Source organism: Mytilus trossulus, chromosome 9 (assembly GCF_036588685.1).
Source record: "Mytilus trossulus isolate FHL-02 chromosome 9, PNRI_Mtr1.1.1.hap1, whole genome shotgun sequence".
NCBI lineage: Eukaryota > Metazoa > Mollusca > Bivalvia > Mytilida > Mytilidae > Mytilus > Mytilus trossulus.
The window spans coordinates 19,998,457-20,022,160 of NC_086381.1; the positions used below are offsets into that span (position 1 = coordinate 19,998,457).

At 29.6% G+C, this 23,704-nt stretch overlaps 1 protein-coding gene across 1 annotated transcript in view; it reads right to left on the minus strand.

Annotated features, from left to right (window-relative positions):
- Positions 1–571: 571 nt before the first annotated feature.
- Positions 572–23,704, minus strand: part of LOC134685271 (uncharacterized) — a 29,341-nt gene continuing 6,208 nt past the window's right edge. The window contains exons 4-10 of the mRNA XM_063544868.1: positions 22,289–22,398; positions 20,924–21,061; positions 19,738–19,860; positions 18,555–18,691; positions 15,929–16,152; positions 9,005–9,097; positions 572–7,731 (exon numbers count right to left, since the gene is read on the minus strand). Coding sequence (XP_063400938.1) covers positions 7,356–7,731; positions 9,005–9,097; positions 15,929–16,152; positions 18,555–18,691; positions 19,738–19,860; positions 20,924–21,061; positions 22,289–22,398 — 1,201 coding nt within the window. The 3' untranslated portion in view covers positions 572–7,355. The remainder of the gene's footprint in view (positions 7,732–9,004; positions 9,098–15,928; positions 16,153–18,554; positions 18,692–19,737; positions 19,861–20,923; positions 21,062–22,288; positions 22,399–23,704) is intronic.

Below are 23,704 nucleotides of genomic sequence, written 5' to 3' on the forward strand. Positions count from 1 at the left end.
TTGACCTCCAGCTTTAAGTATCTAAGAAACAAACTTAAGATAAACCAATGATTCACAATAATGAGGTCAAGGTTAGATGATACCTGCCAAACAGACATATACAATACAGCTTACAATCCTTTAATACAACAAATATATTAGTTTCTTGTTTATAGTTTAAGGAAAAACAGACCAAAACACAAAAACTTTACTGTAGTCACTGAACCACGAAAATGAGGTCGAGGTCATTCGACACCTGCCAGTTGGACATGTACGGCTTACAATCCTACCATGAACCAAATATGCTACACGCTTATAGTATCTGAGATATGAACTTGACAGTCAAAATTTAACCTTGTACACTGATCAATACAATGATGTCAAGGTGAAGTGAAAATATATGACGGGCATGAGGACCTTGCAAGGTAAGAACATACCAAACATAGTCATCCTATTACTCATAATAATAGAGAAATTAGCACTTTTTAAGTAGTTTTTAACTGCACCATAAAAATGAGGTCAAGAACAATGGGTGTAGCGGATCACATCATTCAGGCAGGTATCAAATTATAATAAGACGATAATTCAAGTATGCGGTATAAATATGTATCTTTTATTCCTCAAAATTACACATAATTTTGGCTTCTTATACTCATATATTATATCAACCGATTCTCTACAATAGAATACAAATACACATAAGCATACATCGGAAGTTAAAATATAACTTAAAACACTAAAATCATAATACTAAACAAACAATAGGAAACACTTTCTTTCACGCTTAATGAATAACTTGTTAAAGTAAAAAGTTAATTGAAATAAATATTACTTTATAAATACTTTTACAATTCTTGATATTCTTTCTTTAAATAAATATTGTTCTTAAAAATGTACATAAATTATTTCTTACCGATTATGATCTCTCTATAAATAACGATGTGTCTCCGTAATCAAATAATTTGTAATGAATAAAAACTAGACAACGTAACGTACGTAAAAGGCTAAACGTCATAAAACTTTAAAAACGGGAAATATAACAATTCATAAGAGCGCAACGTTACATGTATGCGCAAATACCCCAAATCGTATCTACAAGTATTACAAATAAAATAAATAACTTCAGTAATAATTAATGAAGTAACCCAACAATTTGGAATTACATTTCAAATCTAACAATGGGCATGTGACAGACGAAAATATAAGGCATCTATATACAAAGTATGTAGCATCCAGGTCTTCCATCTTCTAAAATATAAAACTTTTAAGAAGTTACAAAATAGTAGTTAATGTCACCGCACAGTTAACTATTCATAATATGTTGAGCTTACTGCAACAAAAGTCACAGGCTGCACAAATCTTTTCGATTGATTCCACTGTTTTTGTTGTTGATTAAATTGGCTGGTAAGCAGTATTGATGTATCATGGAAACACAATCTCAAGAATATCTTATAAACTCCAAAGTGCTAATCATTTTCGTTCATATAGACACCAAACTTCTGGACTATTAGTTTTTTCTCTAGAATTATCAATACAAGTGTTTTAATATGAATTTCATAAGTTGAACTAAAATCCACTTTGATTGGGATAGTATATTACAAACAAATCAATCACTGGAAGTAGTGGTCTTCAATAAAAGAAAGTTATGGTACTCTTCAAAATTATGCATATAGCCAGAAATAAATGGAAACCATCAGTTTATGTTCATTTTATTTTATAAACAGACAGGGAAAATAAACATAAATCCTTCTTTAGATCAAACTTATACAATATAATGTTATGATTTATAAATAATATATTGTGCACTGTCATACTTTATTATAATATAAAAAAAATAATAAATGCAAATTCTCTGATTACAAAATTTGATTAATTAGAGACAGGAAATTTGAGCAACATATAATTTTGAATGACAAGAAAAAGTATCTACAGATGAATGAGCAAATATCTAAGTAATACTGTGGATTGATTTAGTTTTTGCGGGTACCAATTTTAGTGAATTAAGGAAAACTTGCATGATCTTGGAGAGCTAATTTCGAGGTTTTGATAAATTTGCATACAAGCCTTTACAAAATTTGTTGTTCATTGAACATTTTACTTCCCAGTTCACCTGTAAGAACAAACGCCATGAACATTGGTATCCAACGGATAATAATGAATCCACAGTATGTATTTTTCAGTGCCATTTGATTTTTTTTTAAAAGAATCAGAAGTATGGTATTTCCAATGATACCTTATTTAACCTTTGTCTTATTATACTGACATGTTTAGATACCAGAATATCTTATGTTCAGTTTTTTCTCAATACTTCTATTTCCCATTTTATACAGGTTTTAGTTAATGTTTAATTTGGTGCTAATAAATGGTCCTAGGTCAAATGGTTTTGATGGAGAATGGATATTGCCGTGAGAATATACTGTGTTTGTCCCTCAGCAACTTTAATACTTTGCTTTAGATCTTTTATTAAATTCACTTATTTACTAAAATTCCACTTTTTTGTACCTTAAATTCATAAATTATTGTGTGCATATATTATTGCAATTTTGTCATTTTAGACTAAAATGTGATTTTAATTTTTCCATATTGAGAAACATACTGTTTAATTTATATAAAAATTTTCAAAATGCAAGGTTAAATTATTGCTATTTCAACCCTGTCACATTTTTTGCAGTAATATAAAACATTGCAATAATTTCAGAATTTACAGTATAAGATCAGACAAAACATATGTGATTTCAAATGTGTTTATCTTAAGTAAGCTGAATTTCACGAATCAATTACAAATATACATAAAACTGGTAAATATCCTTTTTTATCCTTTACAAATAAAAGCACAAATATGTTGTGTGGACGGATTTGAAATGTGTTCTTTTATTTTCCTGTAATACTTCCAATGTCTACATAATCGTCTCAGTGGTAAAAAAAATATGAAAAATGAAAAAACAAATTGTGAAAAGAGGATTTTTGGTGATTTAAGGTAGCACAATACAAAGATTTGTTTTACTTCCAATCATCTACCTTTAAAATGCTGTAACTTTCTTTTAAATGCATAACAAAAAGAGGTATACATAGAAAGATAAAAGATTAATCTTTTAAATGAATGAATATTTTTATTATGTAATCAATATTATGTAATTAGTGGCAAAATCTTGGTCATTTCACTTGAATGAATTAAGCACTATCATCTCTTTAACTTTACGGAAAAAATTTCAAAAGGGTGTCTCAAATTGTCCCTATTCTCTCAATAATCTCTAATGAGTGTGAACATCCTAACCACATAAAAGGTGATAATGTTTAATTAGGTGTAAAGTTTGTTCTATACATTCTATCTGAAATCTGAGACACGTTTTGTAGATAATGGCCATAGGTACAACATATAAGAAAATCAATCCTCCAGGGATACCTACACAGATGCTAATTTCAGTCGAAAGTGGAAATTTTTGGAAAAATATTTTAGATACAGTTAAAATTATGATTGGTTACATAATTGTTGCATAATACCAACATTAATATTGCATTTTTTTGAAAGAGTATTCCATAACTACCACTTTTATAAATTTTCAAGCATTAGTAAGAAAGTTACAGCATTTTGAAACTTTGGAGTTGGAGTTATAAAATCTTTGTATGAGTTTCAAAATACTAAAACAAAGCATTTATAGATGTATGGGTATTATGCTATTCATTGCAATAGGAAAGTACAGTAAATATCAAATTACAGTTGATAAGTTATTGATGTGTTCATTTGACATCAATTTATAATAAAAAAAAATAATAAGACTATAAGAATTGTAAATATTATGATTACTACATAATTGAATATTGGTTTTAAAATCATCAAGTATTTGACTATGGATTAAGTATCTATACCTGCCACAAAACACTTAATTTCTGCCTTATGCGTAAAAAGAAAATATAAACTTGTTTTGAATACATGTTATGATAATTTGCGGCAAAAATATCAGGAAAATAATATTTTCTTGTGAAAAAGTCTTTATGGAAGCAACATTAAGGTGAAGTATACCTTTTTTTTTATTGTAAATCTAGAACTTTTCTGATTATAAAGCAACTCCTCATAGAAATCTTGATCGTGTAACTAGATAATTAATAATTACCCATCAAAACCATTTCACAGAAGAATAATAGAATTATGTACAAAGTGCTCCCACATAGATCAATAAATTTCTCAAGTTAGTTAACACCTCCCCTGTAAAATTGACATGGTGTTACAACCCGTTGCATAAAAGTAACATGTAGATTTGGTACGTTTCTGATTTTAAAATCTTTTCATTGTTATCTTGATCATGTCACTAGTAAATTAATAATTATCCATCAAACCAATTTTACAGAATAATGGAATTTTCTAGATACAGAAAATACCAATAAAAAATCTATGTTTCACTTATTAAATATACTAGGTGTTGTCAATATATTATATATATCAATGCATTTCTCAAACTAGTTTACACCTCAGTCTTTTAATTGACATGGTTTAACAACCAATTGCATGGAAGCAACATATTGCTGTGGAACTTTACTAATTATTCAATAACTCCTCATTGTTATCTTGAACATGTTACTAAATAATAGATAATTACCCATCAAAACCATTTCAGAGAAAATTAACTGAATTTTCTAGATACAGAAAATACCATTAAATGAATTAAATATGTTTCACTTATAAAATTGTACTAGCTGCTTTCACATTGATCAATAAATTAATGCATTTCTAAAACTAATTACCATCCTTTTGGTTTTATTATTTTTTCCTGATGTTTGTAACAACAGTTAAAGACCAAGGAGCAAAGGATGGAGATTGGTAAATGATATTTATGTATTAAAAGCCACTGTAAATGTATTATTATATTTGTATAAAATTGGCAATGGTGAATGTGTCAAAGAGACAACAACCTGACTAAAATACAGAAAACAGTCTCAAAAGGCCATCCATGGGTCTACAACACAGCAAGATAACCCTATATCTAGAGATGGTCTTTAGAGGTCTCCTAAAGAAAATATGTACTAGTTTAATAAAAATGGACATCCCACTAAACTCCTAAACATATAAATAAACTTAATTTTAAATATACAAGACTTACAAAGGTCAGATCAAGAGGCTCCCGACTTTAGACAGGCACATAATATTCTGTGAGATCTCACCCTCCCCTTTACACCTAGCCAATGTGAATAGACAAAATACAGCAATAAGCACAGTACTCAATGCAATGCAGGGATAAATTGTTTGATAATTGTCTGAATACTCATTCATCATTGTTCTACACCATTGAACTAATTATAAATATTAACTGACCTAAAGTATTTTAACTACTGTGGATTGGTTTATTATATTCAGGGTTTAAATTTGTGGATTCAAGAAAAACTGTAATTAAGTGAATATTTTATTTGTAGGTTTTCAAATAGATATTATCAAGCTAGCCTAAAGGAAACTGGTTATTTTATTTGAATATTGAAATTTGTGGTTCACATATAACCTAAAAAAAGCGTAAATTAGTACCCCATGAATATAATAATATAATAATAAAACCACATTATTTACAAGACTGTTTTAGGTTAAAAGCACTAACTGGTCCACACAAATCTATGGTCTATTAACTAATACACTCAAATAGATTATTAAATCACAAAATATTGTGCTCATATATAAAACAAAAAATATTGTAAAATGAATAAAATCTGTGAAATAAATAAAGAAATAAACATAATTTGATTATATTCGTAAACATATTTTAACACTTTTGATTTCTAAAACAAAAATCAGTCATAATAATATAACAAGTATAAAAAACATAGTAAATTTTAAAAAGTCAATATTATTTACAATATCACAATAAGTCATGCATAATATGAAAACATTTCAAAATAAATAAACATTGCATTTGAATGATTTTTACATTGCAGTTTAAACAAACAATGATGATGTTAACTGAAATGAGATTTGTCTTTCAATCTTTTAAATTTTTTTGTCTATATTTAAAATTTCCCAAATAAATTTGAGAATGGAAATGGGAAATATGTAAAAGAGGCAACACCTAAATCATAGAGCAGCAGACAGCCAAAGACCACCAAAGGGTTTTCAACACAGAGATAAAGTCCTGTACCTCAAGGTGGGTTTCAACTGGCCCCTAAAATGCACCCCAAGGTGGGCTTCAGTTGGCCCCTAAAACAAATGTGTAATAGTTCAGGGTCAATTACTACAGATCTCATTATGGAATAAACTAACTATAGTAAAAGTGTACTAAAATTATAACAAATAGTGAATTTTAATTCAAGAAAAAATTGTCTGGACCATTTATTTACACCAGTGTATTATTTTCTATACTTATCATTTTATAAGCCTTACTATTTTAATTGTTTTTCAAAATGTTTTTCTGCAAGAAAAAAACATTATCATAAGTTGAAAAGTCTAAACATTAGACATAATTTTTCAATAAACGAATGATATTCAGTATGCATATGTGCTTCAATGAAACTAGTCCAAATAATCAGTTTTTGTATGCCACAAATATCTGTTATTGCAAAAGCATTATGTTCTTCTGACATTCCTTTTCACCATGACCATCTATGAAATACTGACCTTGAATATTACTATATCCTTTTTATGAACACCTCAGTGACCTATATATCAATTGGTTCACTAATTTGTTTTATTCAAAATACAAGTGATAATCATGAAAATTTTAAGGTTTTAACATTTTTGTGTCAGATATTTCAATCAATTCCTCATATGGTTTGAAATACATTAATAATAATTCTACATTATTGAAAACTTAAACAATTGTATGTTAATCATTTCATATGTAAAAAAAAAGATGTGGTATGATTGACAACTGTCATAGTATACATATTTATTACAAGATTGGTTTCATTTCTGTTAAAACAAATTCACAACCACTCACTTCCTTGCAATAATCAGCAATTTCAAAATGAAATAAGAATATGTATAAAAGACATTCTTAATATTATTGCAAACTTTACAAAATATATTTAACATAATAATGAGGATGATAAACTTTGAATTCATTTGAAATTCTCTTTGTGATTTTAACTTGAAATTGAAAATGATGAGAATTTTATTCAAAAAAAATCTGACAAGGAAACATTGTATTTGCAAAGTAAAAGATGATTTATTATTAAATGATAAAAGAAACTCGCCCAGGAATTAAAATGAAATATAATGACAAAATGTCCATTTGTAAACACAAAACTGCTTTAAAATAATTGCTGACAGATCAGAATATTCTTGTTTAATACATTTGTCATAGTTTCAAATAATTGCTGACAAAAAAATATTTCTACTTTTTTTTTCTTAAAAAAATTTGCTATTAAAGAACTGCTGTATCACATATTCCTTGTTTTAATCAGACATTTTGAATATCAGATTTTGTTCCTGTTTTCCAATGTATCTCAATAGGTTTAAATGATTTACAGCACATCGCTACCTCCTTCAGTATTCTCCGTAAGATGTCTCCAAGGGGTCCAAACATATGTCTAAAGCTTACAGCTGCATTCCACAGGAAAATTCCAAAAGGCTGAACAAATCCATTGAAAAATATGGAAAGCAATGGTTTAAAGAAAAATTCTCCAATTGTTCCCAGGACTCCTACCACTAGTGGTTGTAAAACATACTTCAACACATAGTTTAGAGTCTCCACAAGTAGTAGTATTGCTATGCTGGTGATTATTCTAATAACTCCAAAAAATTCTTGATAAATTCTTGTCAGAATTCTTTCAAATCTGAAAAATGAATTATTTTATGAAAAAATCATTTGACAAAACATGACGTTTCTTTCACTTTCATCATGTTCATACTATTTGTATTGAAAACTATAAACATCCCCTCCCATTTCCTCAAAGTAATTTATAATAAATACCCCGTGTCTACATGTTTTTCTTATATTTAAATTGGCATTGTCCTATACAAATTTACCAAATAAAGTAATTATGACACTGCAGACAGACACCTTGCACAATCATAGATACGTGTTGAAAATAGCCAGATATTGATATTTAAGGTGAAACTTAGATTGTATAAATTTTTGAAGCAATCACAAGAATATAATCAGTTCAAATAAAGTTTCTAGTTATCTATTCAAAGTCATAATATTTGAATGTTGAAACATCATATTTGTTCATCTAAATAAAGAGATTTGACAAAAGGAAATGCCTTTACAAATCCTTATCCATACAATTCAAATCATATTATTTGTTTATATAAGAAGATGTGGTATGATTGCCAATGAAACTCTCCAGAAGAGACCAAAATAACATAGAAATTAACAACTATAGGTCACCGTATGGCCTTCAACAATAAGCAAAGCCCACATCGCATAGTCAGACGTAAAGGGCCCCGAAAATGACAATTGAAAACAATTCAAACAAAAAAACTAACGGCCTTATTTATGCATTGATCATTTAACATTGCAGTGATTAAGGGGAGGCAATTCCCTTTTCATGAAAACTTTAATTATGATATACTCAAATATATTAGACATGTGCAATGATTAGTTTAGATTTTTTCAGTGATTTTTGGTGTTTAATGCCACATCCAGCATTAGTGGCTATTTCATGGTGGTCAGATCTTATTGGTGGAGAAGTTATTGAAATTAAAATCTTTTCAAGTATTCTACATTCTTTTAAGTTCACAATTTTATAAGTTTGTAAAAAAGAAATCAAAATAGTTTAATAATCAAGTCAATCTTAACATTTGAAAATCAGCTGTGAACACAAATGTTCAATCAATATTCATTGTGTAACAAGTCAAATATGATACATAAGTAACATGACAGGTGTCACATGTGGAGCAGGATCTGCTTACCCTTCCGGAGCACCTGAGATCACCCCTAGATTTAGGTGGGGTTATGTGTTGCTTATTCTTTAATTTACTGTGTTGTGTCATGTGTACTTTTGTTTGTCTTTTTTCATTTTTAGCCATGGCCTTGTCAGGTTTTTTTTCGATTTATGAGTTTGACTGTCCCTCTGGTATCTTTCGTCCATCTTTTACACTTACTTTTCAGCAATCTTTGGCATAAATGCCTGCTCAGCTTCATCTTCTACTTCATACTGTTGTAGGTTGTTAGTATGGCCAAAATAATAGGTATATCTGAAAAAATAAACAGGATAAAAATGAATCAATTATAATATCATTGAGTGATGCCTCAATGTCTAACCCTTCTAACAGGTAATGTACAAAAACAGCATCTTCCAAAGTGAAACATATAAAAAAAAAGGATTAATCTAACTCTTTTAAAAATGTAAATTTTCAAATGATTATATGAAGAAAGTTTTAAAGCAATTTGACAACAGCAAAAAACACCCAAAACATTTAAATAAATCATCTAGTCCAATATCTCAAAATCATTGGAAAACAAAGCAATCAAAATAACAGAAATTATGATTGATTGATTGTTATTATTCATTAAACTCTACTCTCAGCCCTATTTCTTATTTTGTGGCAGTAAATTTTATTGTTCAAGAAAGACTGAGAAATGTCTGCAACTTAATTGTCTGTACCTTTTTACCAATACATGACATATGCGCTTTTATTTTTCTAATTATCATCACCAACATTAAACAATAGCTAGTTCAGACATAAATCTTACAATAAAAGTAGCATAATACACCCACAGCAAAATAGAAAACATATTATATCACATAACGATTTATGTAATAGATATAGATTTAGTACAAATATCATGATTAGAATATAACATCAAATTACAAATCTAATCTATGTTAACAATTAAGTCATACATATTTTGGATTATATTTCTTGGGCAAAAAAGTACCAATATCTGACCCTTAAATCTATAAAGAGTGAACTAATTATTAGCCAATAGTACTGTAGTTTTGTTTTCTTTATGGCTAATCAGCCAAGTACAGTAATAGATATTGTTTGTTTTTTAATGTGACAATTAACCGATTAATGTTGCATTTCTGTATATGTAATGATATATTTGAGATTATATTTCTTGGGCCAAAAAACATCAAGTTTCGATATGTATCTGATCCTAAAATCAATAATAAAGTGAACAAAATATAAGCAAACAGTAGTATCTTTTTTCTATTATGGCTAATTAGCCAAAGAAATAGATAATAAGGTAAAATATCTAATTTGGCATACAAATTATAAAATTCATATCATAGGGAACATGTGTTCTAAGTTACAAGTTGATTAGTCTTCAACTTCATCAAAAAATACTGCGACCAAAAACTTTTAACCTGAGGTTGGACAGACGGACAAATGAACGAACAGTATGATGAACTGACAAACGAACAGACCAGGAAACATAATGCCAATAAATGGGGCATAAAAATTTGCAAACAAGTAAAATATTATTGGTTGATAGCAAGCAATCATATCCTTTTGCGGCACAAACAAATATCTTAAAACCAAATCCGAAACCTTCAACTTTATTCAAAGCCAACAACATTTTATTTTTATTATTCAAGGCTAAGGAATGTAATATCTATTAGAAAAGGGGGGGGGGGCGTTTTTAAAGAAAATGGGATACAGTTTGTATTCTTTCTTACTGAGACTGCTTTTCTGAATTTTGAGGTATTTTGACTCTAAATCTGATGCGCTATAAATAACATAAGAACATGTTATGAACATGGCAGCAACTGCATATACAGTACAGCCTGGACTTCCTCTTAGTTATGTCCACGCTCTTGCATGGTCAACATCCAATGGTGAACATTTATTGGGGTATTCAATCTTGAGATGTTGGCCATTTATTGGGGGTCATAAATCATAGCCAGATTTTTTATCTAATTATGTTACCTGTTAAAATCAATCAGGGTTGAAGTTTTCAGCTGGTATATGTTTCATTAAAATTTACCTGTACAGGTAAGTTGGGTTTCTTTTAAAATTGACATTTCACCTTTTTTTTAAATGTAGAATAAAATATTGTTTTTGTCTGTTACTTTATTATTATTTTTTTGTCTTTAATTATATTTCATTTTTTTATTTTTTTTTTATTTTTGTATGTCTTGATTCTTACTGTTTTGTTTCTTATTCTTTTAATTTCTTCTTAGTAAGAATCTTGAGTAGAAATGGCAAAAAGTCAAAGCTAAGTTAATGACTAGCATTTGAAATAAACAGACTTTTGATAATTGTTTTTAAAGTAAAAGGTTTATATAAATGTACTGATGTACATTGTATTCAATTGTTTGTTAACATTATTGAATGAGTTATTACTATTAATAGTAACTAATAATCACGCAAGTGATATTTTAAATGAAAACTAGAGGCTCTAAAGAGCCTGTGTCGCTCACCTTGGTCTATGTGAATATTAAACAAAGGAAGCAGATGGATTCATGACAAAATTGTGTTTTGGTGATGTGTTTGTAAATCTTACTTTAATAAACAGTCTTGCTGCTTACAATTATCTTTATCTATAATGAACTTGGCCCAGTAGTTTCAGTGGAAAATGTTGATAAAAATTTACAAATTTTATGAAAATTGTAAAAAATTTACTATAAAGAACAATAACTCCTTAGGGGGTCAATTGACCATTTCGGTCATGTTCACTTATTTGTAAATCTTACTTTGCTGAACATTATTGCTGTTCACAGTTTATCTTTATCTATAATAATATTCAAGATAATAACCAAAAACAGCAAAATTTCCTTAAAATTACCGATTCAGGGGCAGCAACCCAAGAACGGGTTGTGAGATTCATCTGAAAATTTCAGGGCAGATAGATCTTCACCTGATGAAACAATTTAATTCGTCAGATTTGCTCTAAATGCTTTGGCTTTTGAGTTATAAGCCAAAACTGCATTTTACCCCTATGTTCTATTTTTAGCTGTGGCGGCCATCTTGATTTGATGGCCGGGTCACCAGACACATTTTTTAAAAAAGATACCCCAAAGATGATTGTTGCCAAGTTTGGATTAATTTGGCCAAGTAGTTTCAGAGGAGAAGATTTTTGTAAAAGATAACAAAGATTTACGAAAATAGGTTAAAAATTTACTATAAAGGGCAATAACTCCTAAAGGGGCCAACTGACCATTTCGGTAATTTGACTTATTTGTAAATCCTACTTTGCTGAACATTATTGCTGTTTAAAGTGTATCTCTATCTATAATAATATTTAAGATAATAACCAAAAACAGCAAAATTTCCTTAAAATTACAAATTCAGGGGTAGCAACCCAACAAAGGGTTGTCCGATTCCTCTGAAAATTTCAGGGCAGATAGATCTTCACCTGATCAACAATTATACCCCTTGTCAGATTTGCTCTAAATGCTTTGGTTTTTGAGTTATAAGCCAAAAACTGCATTTTACCCCTATGTTCTATTTTTAGCCGTGGCAGCCATTTTGGTTGGTTGACCCGGTCACGCCACACATTTTTTAAACTAGATACCCTAATAATGATTGTGGCTAAGTTTGGTTTAATTTGGCCCAGTAGTTTCAGAGGAGAAGATTTTTGTAAAAGCTAACGACGACGGACGACAACGACGACGGACGCCGGACACCAAGTGATGGGAAAAGCTCACTTGGCCCTTTGGGCCAGGTGAGCTAAAAATGAAAGTAATTAAACAATTTGGTTTCTTAATAAAATAAGATGATCAATATCAATCCTTTTACAATAAATTTTTATAACATCTAATATTATTCAGGAAAACTACAAGTACCATTAAATGGTTTAGGAAAAAACTAATTTTGTTTATCTAAATTTTCTTCAAATCTCAAAACAAGAGTTGTGCACAAACAATCACCGAAAAGACTTATTTTCCAAATGCCCACCTAAATGACCTAGTTATCATATTTAATTATCATCACCAACATTAAACAATAGCTAGTTAAGACATAAATCTTACAATAAAAGTAGATTAATACACCCATAGCAAAGTATAAAAAATATTATATCACATAACGATTTATGTAATAGATATAGATTTAGTACAAATATAATGATTAGAACATAACATCAAATTACAAATCTAATCTATGTTAACAATTGAGTCATATACATATTTTGGATTATATTTCTTGGGCAAAAAAAGTACCAATATCTGACCCTTACATCTATAAAGAGTGAACTAATTATTAGCCAATAGTACTGTAGTTTTGTTTTCTTTATGGCTAATAAGCCAAGTACATTAATAGATATTGTTTGTTTTTTATTGTGACAATTAACCGATTAATGTTCATATTTCTGTATGTGTAATGAAATATTTGAGATTATATTTCTTGGGCCAAAAAACATCAAGTTTCGATATGTATCTGATCCTAAAATCAATAATAAAGTGAACAAAATATTAGCAAACAGTAGTATCTTTTTTCTATTATGGGTAATTAGCCAAAGAAATAGATAATAAGGTAAAATATCTAATTTGGCATACAAATTATAAAATTCATATCATAGGGAACATGTGTTCTAAGTTATACTGCATACATACATATAACTGCTAGCACCTTGAATACTAATATATTTAAATTCCAAACTTAATACATTGTATATTACCCTAAAACCACACTCATAAAAAATAAACCTAAAACTTTGCCCCATACCTTATATCAAACTTTATAAATAGTGAGTACTGTTAAAGAACAAGTGACACTAGTTTGCAGTAAAACCTAGGTAAACCTGACCATAATAAACCTTTTTCCCTGTCCATTGAAAACTAAAAGTTTTCCCCTTCAAAGACTTTGTAAAATTACCCTCTTCAAACTGGACCCTGTGTATTCCAAACACTGATCAAATTATGCATTCCCAATTCTCTCAATTACAATTTTTTTACCTGTCTAAATGGTTTTGTTTATTAATTATATTTTAATCATGAAAACGGTATTGATCCATATGCGGTCAACAAGCAATTGTTCAAACAAGATGATTTTTCAGTATTATCAATTAGCAAGGTGTTAAACTGTGAACTTAGAGTAGTCAGTTTTTTTATAAAAGGCTATTAAGTTTCAATCAAAGAAATGGTGAATATATCTCCAATAGAACTTACACTAAACTTCAATAAAAAAATTCAAATAGCAGAATAAAAAATATAAATTTTCAAAATGATGGATTCCCTGTTAAGAACCCCTAAAACAAAGACCCTGATAATGCAGAAGACCCAGTCGACCAAACTTCATGGGTATTGCACATTGTATCACAATGTCCCAATTATGATGAAATTTCAACTTGATTTTTAATGGACTATACGAACATAGGAAATTAACAATAGAAGTAAACCGAAACTCTCAGTAAACAATTAATACAATGACAGGATTCTGATCGATGCAAATTAAAACAATGAACTCAAAGAGAAAGTGAAACTGAAGGTTAATAATGTATAAATTTGTGTCTATCGGTTTCCAAGTTACAATGAGACAGAATTTTTTAAATATAAAATATCTGACTTCACAAGTCAATAACTTCCTGTCAAAACAGAAACCTGAATATTTAACCAAGGGTCAAACCCACAGTCCAAACAGGCCTTTTTTCACTAGCCCCATAGCTAGTCAGTTTAACAGGTTCCACTGTATAAATACAAATAGTAAATAGGAAAACCCAATATCAAACATAATGATTATGTATTGCATTGCATGTTCAAAGGAAATATAAAAAGCTTTGATTCATTTTATTTTAAAGTAAACTGCATGTTAAGGAAATCAAACTCTCCTTACCTGAATTTCATTCTGTTTGAAATAAAATATTACTTATAAGATAGGTTTAACTACTAAATATGAACAGAAGTAAATATGTTCAAAATCATATTAACCCTGTCATTCCAACACTGTCCAAGACTGCAAACTGTCTGTAGCTAAAGCAAAAATAATTAATGGAAGGTTTTGTTTGTTTAGAAATTTTATAATTTTCTATTTTCTTATTACCTTTATTACAGGTGATCTTTAGGGGGAAAATTCACTATTTTGTTTTTCCCAAACAGTGCACCAATTGTAAGCTTGATTAAATTCTTTAATTTGCTCTTTCTGGACTGAGTACCAGGATTTCATACCATAGAGTAAGTAACCTATCTAAAAATTGTATATTCCAAATCCAAAAGTAGGTTATCTAAGAGAGTCTCAGGCCTACAGCTTAACTTTCAGCCTCTGGTAGTTATATCTGGAACTTGTAAATGAAACTTATTGTGTAGATACGTTAAATGTGTAAGAATTTGGTGTATAATTTTGCAATATTTATTGATTTAAACATTATTTCACATCAGCTCCTTTAATCCCTTAACATAAGTATAATGCACAGCAAAGTTGAAGAGTGGAAAACATAATCAATTCCTTTAGCTTATTCTTAATATTTGGTTGAATCACCTAACATGGACCAAGAACAAAAGCAGAAAACCTGCAAAAGTTAAAATTGTTGATAAAAGATAAGGTTCGGTAAGGGCCCATTTTGGCCTCACATTTCAGGTTCATCTAACGAAAGATTTTGATCACTTTTTTTAACACTTAAATGTCTATTTCAGTTGATTTAATTAGTTAAGGTGAAAGATTTTAACTACAGTAGTTTAGTCATTTAATCGCTCTGATTCAGCTTAAATATGAAAACTTTATTTAATATGCCAAAAAATGTTACTTTTCAGATGTTTTTTTGTCAAAAATGAAAGTGGCCATATCTATGTTCATCCTCAACCTATGTATGTTATGTATTATCATCAAATACAACTTACATTTTAATATTAAGAAATTAACACGAATGCAGCCACATTCATTTAAGACAGAAACTGTTTAAAATTTAACTAAAATGTTAAAATTGTAAAGATTTCAGTAAATTAGCATGACTTAATGAATATGCTAGTTCTGATATATGTGCATTGTATTGTAAAAAACAGCCCATATTTATGTAGCAGTAGCATTCTACTTTCCAATAAATAACTAAAAGTTTACATTTTAACTATTTTGTAAAACTGCTATATTTTGGGGCCAAAAAGGGATCTTACTGGACATACTCCTTTTTAAAAATTAATGACTTACGCTCCCTCATCTTCTTTCGTCACATAAGGTGGGAAGATGGGGGATGCATATGACTGGAACATCTTTAAATCATCCTCTGAGTATTCTGGAACTTCTTCTTTATCTGCCAACCCTGAAGCACGGAAGATATCTTGTGTTGCCCTCAATGCTATAGGTTTTAAGTCACTAGGCGCTGGTTGCTGGGGTCGTTGCTCTTGTCGTTGTCTTGACTGCTGAGGTACATCCTTAAAAATTAGAAAGTAAATTATTTTTTATTCTATATAATGTAAATAGAAAATTAGGAGACGTACAATTGTCAATAAGACAAATATCCATAAAAGTCTAAATGAAGCAGATTTAATTGTTTTAATAAATATATACGTTAGTTTTCTCGTTTGAATTGTTTTACATTGTCTTATCGGCGCCTTTTATAGCTGACTATACAGTATGGGCTTTGCTCATTGTTGAAGGCTGTACGGTGACCTATAGTTGTTAATGTTTGTGCCATTTTAGTCTTTTGTGGATAGTTGTCTCATTGACAATCATACCACATCTTCTTTTTTACATACACAAATATATATTGAATATGCCATATACAACTTGCCTCAAGTCCAGGTAAACAGAGCATAAACATAGTTTTATCTATCATTTGATTTGGTGAACTCTATTTTTGTCTTGATGTACATGTTTAACTTGAATTGATCAGTTTTTGTTTGTCGTATAAACATTCTAAAATGTGTGCACACTGCTTTTACAACACTATAAAATTACTAAAGGAAGCATTCAATTGTTATTACAGTAGACTCTACCTAATCGGATATCGGTTAAACGAATATATCGGCTATTGTAATATTATTTCAAAACACCGAACCATTCCCTATACATTTCAGTCAAAATACATCAGATAATCGAATATCGGTTATTAGAATATATCGGTGAATTGGATAGGAAAATTCATGAAAAATGTGTGAAAACCATGTACAATCGAATATTTTGAAATAATTTCATATTTTTCTTGACAGGAAATGAAGCCGGAAGTTGCGCCATTAGGAAGTTTAAGAAAACTTCAGTACAGAAATGTTCCATTTTATTAATAAAAAAGATCTTTTATAGACAAATAAAACATATTTTTCTTGTTTTCTTGTTTATTTTATGAATCTGATATTATATTTTGCCTAAGATGTGTTTGTTATGTGTTTTTCCAAATGTGATCGTTATCATTTTACTTCACAAACAAGGACACGACAGAAATGATAAACTGTGCGTGATGTTCATCAATGTTTATTAAATATGAATGAAATGTACCTTTTTCTCAACAATTTATTAAAATATATATAGAAGTCCCGTGTTAAAATAATGAGTCGTGTGTCAATAGCATATCCCAAGTGAAATAGAATTATGTAACTTGTACACACATACGCCATTTTCCTAATTTACATAATATTCAGCCTTTTATTTTGAACCACGACAGATAAGATAGAAAAGAAAAAATTAATTTGACTCATCTTGATGTCCAATTTTATAATCATGAAAATAGTTGTATTACTTGAAATTGGAAATGTGTTTCATAAATAAAAAACTGTAGAAAATTAGATCCGGGTACGATTATAGTTTAGAGAATTCGTAGCTATTAATAGATTTACCTGTGGCCTACTTCCGTGAATTCATAGTTATTTTTAACTTTTACCTGTTTTAACACACAAATGAAACAAATCATGCAAAAACAACAAGTCTCATTATTTAAGAGGTACACATTTTATTCAGATAATCAACACATAATTAAAAAATCCATAGACTGACAGATAAACAAAATACATTATAACCAACTGATCGATCTATTACTCAATCAACCAAATTATCCAAACTTGTACCTGAAAAAACATTGAGATTAGTTACAAATTTCCATTAATAAATCAGCTATAATAGCTATTGGTATCTAAGAGTTGTGTCTGTCAATTTTGAAAAAAAAACTTGGAGGAATATACGTTCATCGGCTAATTGAATATATCGGACAATCGGATATTTTTAGCTGACATTTTGGGTATCCAATTGGCCGGAGTCTACTGTATTACATTTTTTCATAAAAACATAATTTCTATCAAGTTTCTCATTTATCAACCAGTACACTTTCTTGTAGAAGCTTGTGGCATCCTGCATGATACATTTCATTTTAAAATGAAGGTTAACTCAGAATGATGAGGGATTGCTGTTACCCAATCAGATTAACACACATGTAAATGTAATTACAGTGTAACTTGTGTTATATGACACACTGGAGGATTAAAAAAAATGTAGGATTAAGGAGGTAGACCTTGGTTCAGGGAGATAACTCTTTAAATCAGTTATGCGTTTGTAAAAGTTAAGTATCATCAATGTTTTTTAAGAATTTACCTGAAACAGATTGGAAATAATCTATGTAACCTAGAAGCTTAGAAAATACTTATGAAAATGGTTGACACAAACATACTGACAATTTAAGAGTTATTTCCCTTAACCTAGGTCTACCTCCTTAAGTAGGGTGTTGGAATACACAGGTATCTTATTAGGCAGGTTACACTGTATAAGCATGTATTAAACATTGCCATCAGTCTGATTGAATCACTCAATGAAAAAATAATCTGCCTTTATAGGATCTATGAAAACTTACATTTTGATTTCTGTTATTATTTTTGGGTGTTTTGCCTCTTCCAGAAAGCCTGGCAATCTTTTCACCGAAACCACTGGTCAAACTTTTCCATGTAGGTTCAGATCTGTTTGTACCCATTGGGTCATCATATAATGGATCTAAAAAACATAAACACAACCATATGTTTATTTTAATGTCTGAAAATTACAACCAACAATGTTAGAATTTTATGCCCACAATGTTTTGTCTCTAAATGGGCTTTAACTCACACCTTTGAAACACTACAGCACCAATCATTTAACCTCATGTCAAGGGCTGTAGACCATTTGACCACATCTGCTATATAGATTGCTAGAAACAAATGATTTTCAAATATTACAAATTTAAAATATAGCTTATTGATAAGCTATATAGCTACTATCTGTCCTTTTTAGAAATAACAAATATCAATTATATTATACAGATGTCATTTCTATGTATGACTGAAACACTGTACATGTGTACCAAACAAAAACAGTTAAATCATGTTGTTGTTTATCTGACATTCTATCATTACAATTATCTGTAAAAACTTTTGTTTATTCAACATTGTTAATCCTCAAAAACATTTATCAAATCAATGGTCTTTTATGCATAAAGAACTTACAAAGTCTATATAGATGTAATGTGGATTCATTATAATTCATTGGATACCAATTTTCATGGGTACAGGGAAACCACGAATTTAAATGTTCAACGAATTGCACATTTTCTGTATGATTAAATGCAGACTTTTGGAAAACCACGAAATCAAATGTTCACAAAAATGCAAGTTTTCCTTAATCCACAAAAATTGGTACCCACGAAAATAAATGAATCCACAGTATGCTATTTCACGCAGTTGATCTTAACAATTGCACTTGTTTGTGGTATAATCTATTGTATGATCATTTTAGTAGTAATTTTTTATGTGAAGAAATCTATATAAAGTTTGATGTCACTTCTGTAAATAAATGTATTCATGTAAAAGAATCAAAGAATATTGTTAAGATTATATAGTTTGTACTCATAGTTATCAAAGGTACTAGGCTTATAATTATGTACGCCAGATGCACATTTCATTTTCATAAGACTCATCAGTGACGCTCAGATCAATAAAGTTAGAAAGCCAAACAAGTACAAAGTTAAAGAACATTGAGGACCACAAAATTCCAAAATGTTGTACCTTGGTGCTGTAGTTGAAGTTTAAGCGATTCAGCTTCTTGTTCTCTCTGTTTCTCAACAGTAAAATTTTGCCTTAATTCCTGAAGAGTCTTTTCATCTGCATCTGAATCCCAGGAATTCACACCTAATAAAAATATGAATATATATGTAACTACTTATGCATCCTAAATTATTTCATGTTAGGTAGTGGCGTGAATTATACATTAAAATAAATTCAAATTTTATCTTGTAAAGTTTTTAAGTAAAAATCAAATGTTCCAAGTAATGGATTTGTAACACAGCTGACATTATAATTTTTTTTTGACAAAACTGTCTTAAAACTTTTTGCACAGGTATTGTTCAATTCAAATACTTCTGACATTCTACTGTAGAAAATCTTGCCTTGTCACATAGTTCCTTATAAGGAAGAAGACATTTTAAGTTCATAATTTGCTATGGGAAAACTCAAATAATTCTGATTATCATGTAAAAAAGGATGCAATAATCAACACATGGTATGAAGAAATGTATAAGTTTCATTCAATTCACTTGTAAATAAGCTCATCATGGATACCAGGATTAAAATTTTATATTCACACCAGGCGTGTATTTGGTCTACAAAAGACTCATCAGTGACACTTGAATCAAAAAATGTTTAAGAGGCCAAATAAAGTACAAAGTTGAAGAGCATTGAAGACCAAAAATTCCTAAAAGTTTTGCCAAATACAGGTAATATATATTCCTGAGGTAGAAAAGCCTTAGTATTTAAAAAATTCAATACATTACTACAAATTTTACAATGAAAAGTTGTCCAAATATATTCCAGTTACAGTAAGGCCCTTCCTTATTATTGCAAACCTAAAAAAAACAACAAAATAGAAGGTGCACAACTCATGTTATGAAGTATTTCAATCAATTCTGTTGTATACCAAGTTAAACTGATAGAGATTTTGTGTTCATAAAATAAACTTCCATAAAAATGAAAAAAAGGTAAATAAATTAAGCTTCTGAGTGATTATTTCGATTTTTTTGCATCTTTGTTTTGATTTTAAGTAAGTTGCTTTTTTTATGTAATATTTTTGTTAAGCTTCAAACCATACACCACCCTCCTGGGTTGTCAAGGTCATTAAACACACACTAGTGCTAAGCATTTTTAACCATAACATTTCTCATATATTTTTTTTGTTAATTTTATTCATATGACTAACTTCTGAAACTTTCTTCCTTTGTCACTGTTGCTTTTCCCTGTTGTTCATTGCCATCACTCCTCGCTACATCATATAGATTTCCTTTCCTGTCCTTACCAGGTCTGGCTGGTTCCCTCTGACCATCAGGTGTAATTGGACCTTCATATAAATAGAACAATTCAAATAAGCTTACGTACAATTTTTTCCGACGTAGTCGGTTTAGTTTCGGTTTGTGACCTTTTAACTTGAGGACATTTAACTATGGCAACAGAATACGCATGCTCGAAAAATCCTTTCTGTGATTGGACAAAATGATGTCATGTTGGGTGATTTGGTTGTGTTTGAAAAAACGTCTCGAAAATTATATCGTGATGGAAAGCAAATGAAAAACTATAAACATTTAAACTAGATGTTACAAAGATTTATATTTTTATCAAAATAATTGTTTCTCCAAAAATATAGCTCTTTGCATCCATGACAGCTGTTTATTCGGGAAAATTATATAATTTTTATGCAAACTTTGTTGTACTAATGTACATGATTTTTAGAATGCACCTTCGCATGTGAGATTTCCGCAGGGTTTTGGTGAATGTAAACAGAAAGATACTATTTGCACTGGATTTTTTTATGAATAAAATATTTAGGTGTCATCACAATATTCTTATATATTATTGCCTTAATATAACCAGACTTAGTAAAGAATTTCTTGTAGTTACATTCAGATGGAGATTTTATTTAAGAGGTCCTGCATCATTAAGTCATTGTGCTTCTGAAGGTTATCGAAATAGTAGTTTTAAACATATACTCAAATTTAACGTCGGATGTCTTTTTTAAAGATAGTTCTTGTTTTAAATGTTTACATAAAGATGTTTATTTACATTAACAGAAAAGACAGACAAACAGAAGGTGTGAATACGTCTCTTAATCATTGGAATCAAATAGGTCCTTTCTGTACAAGAGCATACACCAAAATAATTATATAACACAGATTACTTTCATCAGAAGAAAGACACAGTTGTAACCTATTTAAAGAATGGCTGTAATATATTTTCTGTCTATGAAGAAATAAGATAAAAAATGTGGTTTACACTGAATTACGCAGGGTTATTTAATCGTGTGCACCACATTGTTTTATGTTATTTCTATAGACTGACAAAAAAATGCAGTTATTTCTTATAATTGGATTCTAAATTCCATTTCAAACCGGCATTTATCATGAAAAAATGTTGATGATGTCATGGTCACATTACACAATTGTGTCTATGATATGATAAACTAAACGATGTCAGCCAATCAGAAGACATTTTACATCTCAAATTAAATTATTTAAGGATACAATTCAGATAGCTCATTAGCTGTGCTATAATTTGTTTTATTAACACATACCTGTCATTGCCTGTCTAAAGTTGTATGGAGGACTATCATTGGTTTTGGTTTCTACAACCTTACCACGAGAATCCTTTTGAACTGTTGCATAAAGTGGAGGTTCTTTTATTCTAAAAAAAATATATTTCTAAGAGTTTCAAAAATAATCTATTATTGTATATAATGAGTCTGTGTCCCAAGTACATGTAACTGTTTTTATTAATGGCAAAACCCATGACAAAGATAATTATAGCCCTCCTTAAGGTGTCAATAAGGTATAGCAAACATTAGATGTAGAAGTCACTTTTACTGAAGCATTGCTGAACTTGAAATTGTTGTCTGCAATAACTCCAGGGTTGCAAATTAAACAGGAAATAAAATGTCAAGCTTAAAAACTATTTTTGTCATCTAGGCATAAAAATTACTTATTTGGCAATCCTGCCACTTGCATAAAATTGGAGGAAATCAATTCAGATACATGTTCATATATATGAGTACCTTTCCTATACATGTATAATTGTAATATATATATATGTTTATTGTCATTTTATTAATTTTCTTTTGTTACATCTTTTGACATCGGACTCGGACTTCTCTTGAACTGAATTTTAATGTGCGTATTGTTATTCTTTTACTTTTCTACATTGGCTAGAGGTATAGGGGGAGGGTTGAGATCTCATAAACATGTTTAACCCCGCCGCAATTTTGCGCCTGTCCCAAGTCAGGAGCCTCTGGCCTTTGTTAGTCTTGTATGATTTTAAATTTTAGTTTCTTGTGTATAATTTGGAGTTTAGTATGACGTCCATTATCACTGTACTATTATGCATATTTTTAGGGGCCAGCTGAAGGACACCTACGGGTGCGGGAATTCTCGCTACATTGAAGACCCATTGGTTGCCTTCAGCTGTTATCTGCTCTATGGTCGGGTGGTTGTCGCTTTGACATATTCACCATTTCCTTTCTCAATTTTATTAATCATTATATATAATATTAAAATAAGCTGGAATACTCTGGAGCAATGTACAATGTACATGTACTATAAAATTTTCTTAAGAGAAATGTCATCATGTATTGAGAAACAGCAGAATTAATTTAATTGTGTATTAAATAAATTTACAAATTTTGAGAGAAGAATGAATTTCATTTCTAAGACTTTACATTTTAAAAGATTATCACTGAATAAGGTACAAAAGGCATAACATATTTGCTGCTGATACAGAAAATAAAACTGTAACAAATAGGTGATATGTACAGATGTATATATATAGATTCTTACACTGCAACAAGTGTATTACGATATTTCTCCACTCGAGACAGTTAAATTTTATTATTTAAAGCGTGAGGCTTTTTATCGTTCTTTTTCAAAGATTTTCAGGTAAATTGTGCTCTTTATATGCGACGTCATCAGGCAAGGTCGCCTTTTTTTATGACGTCACA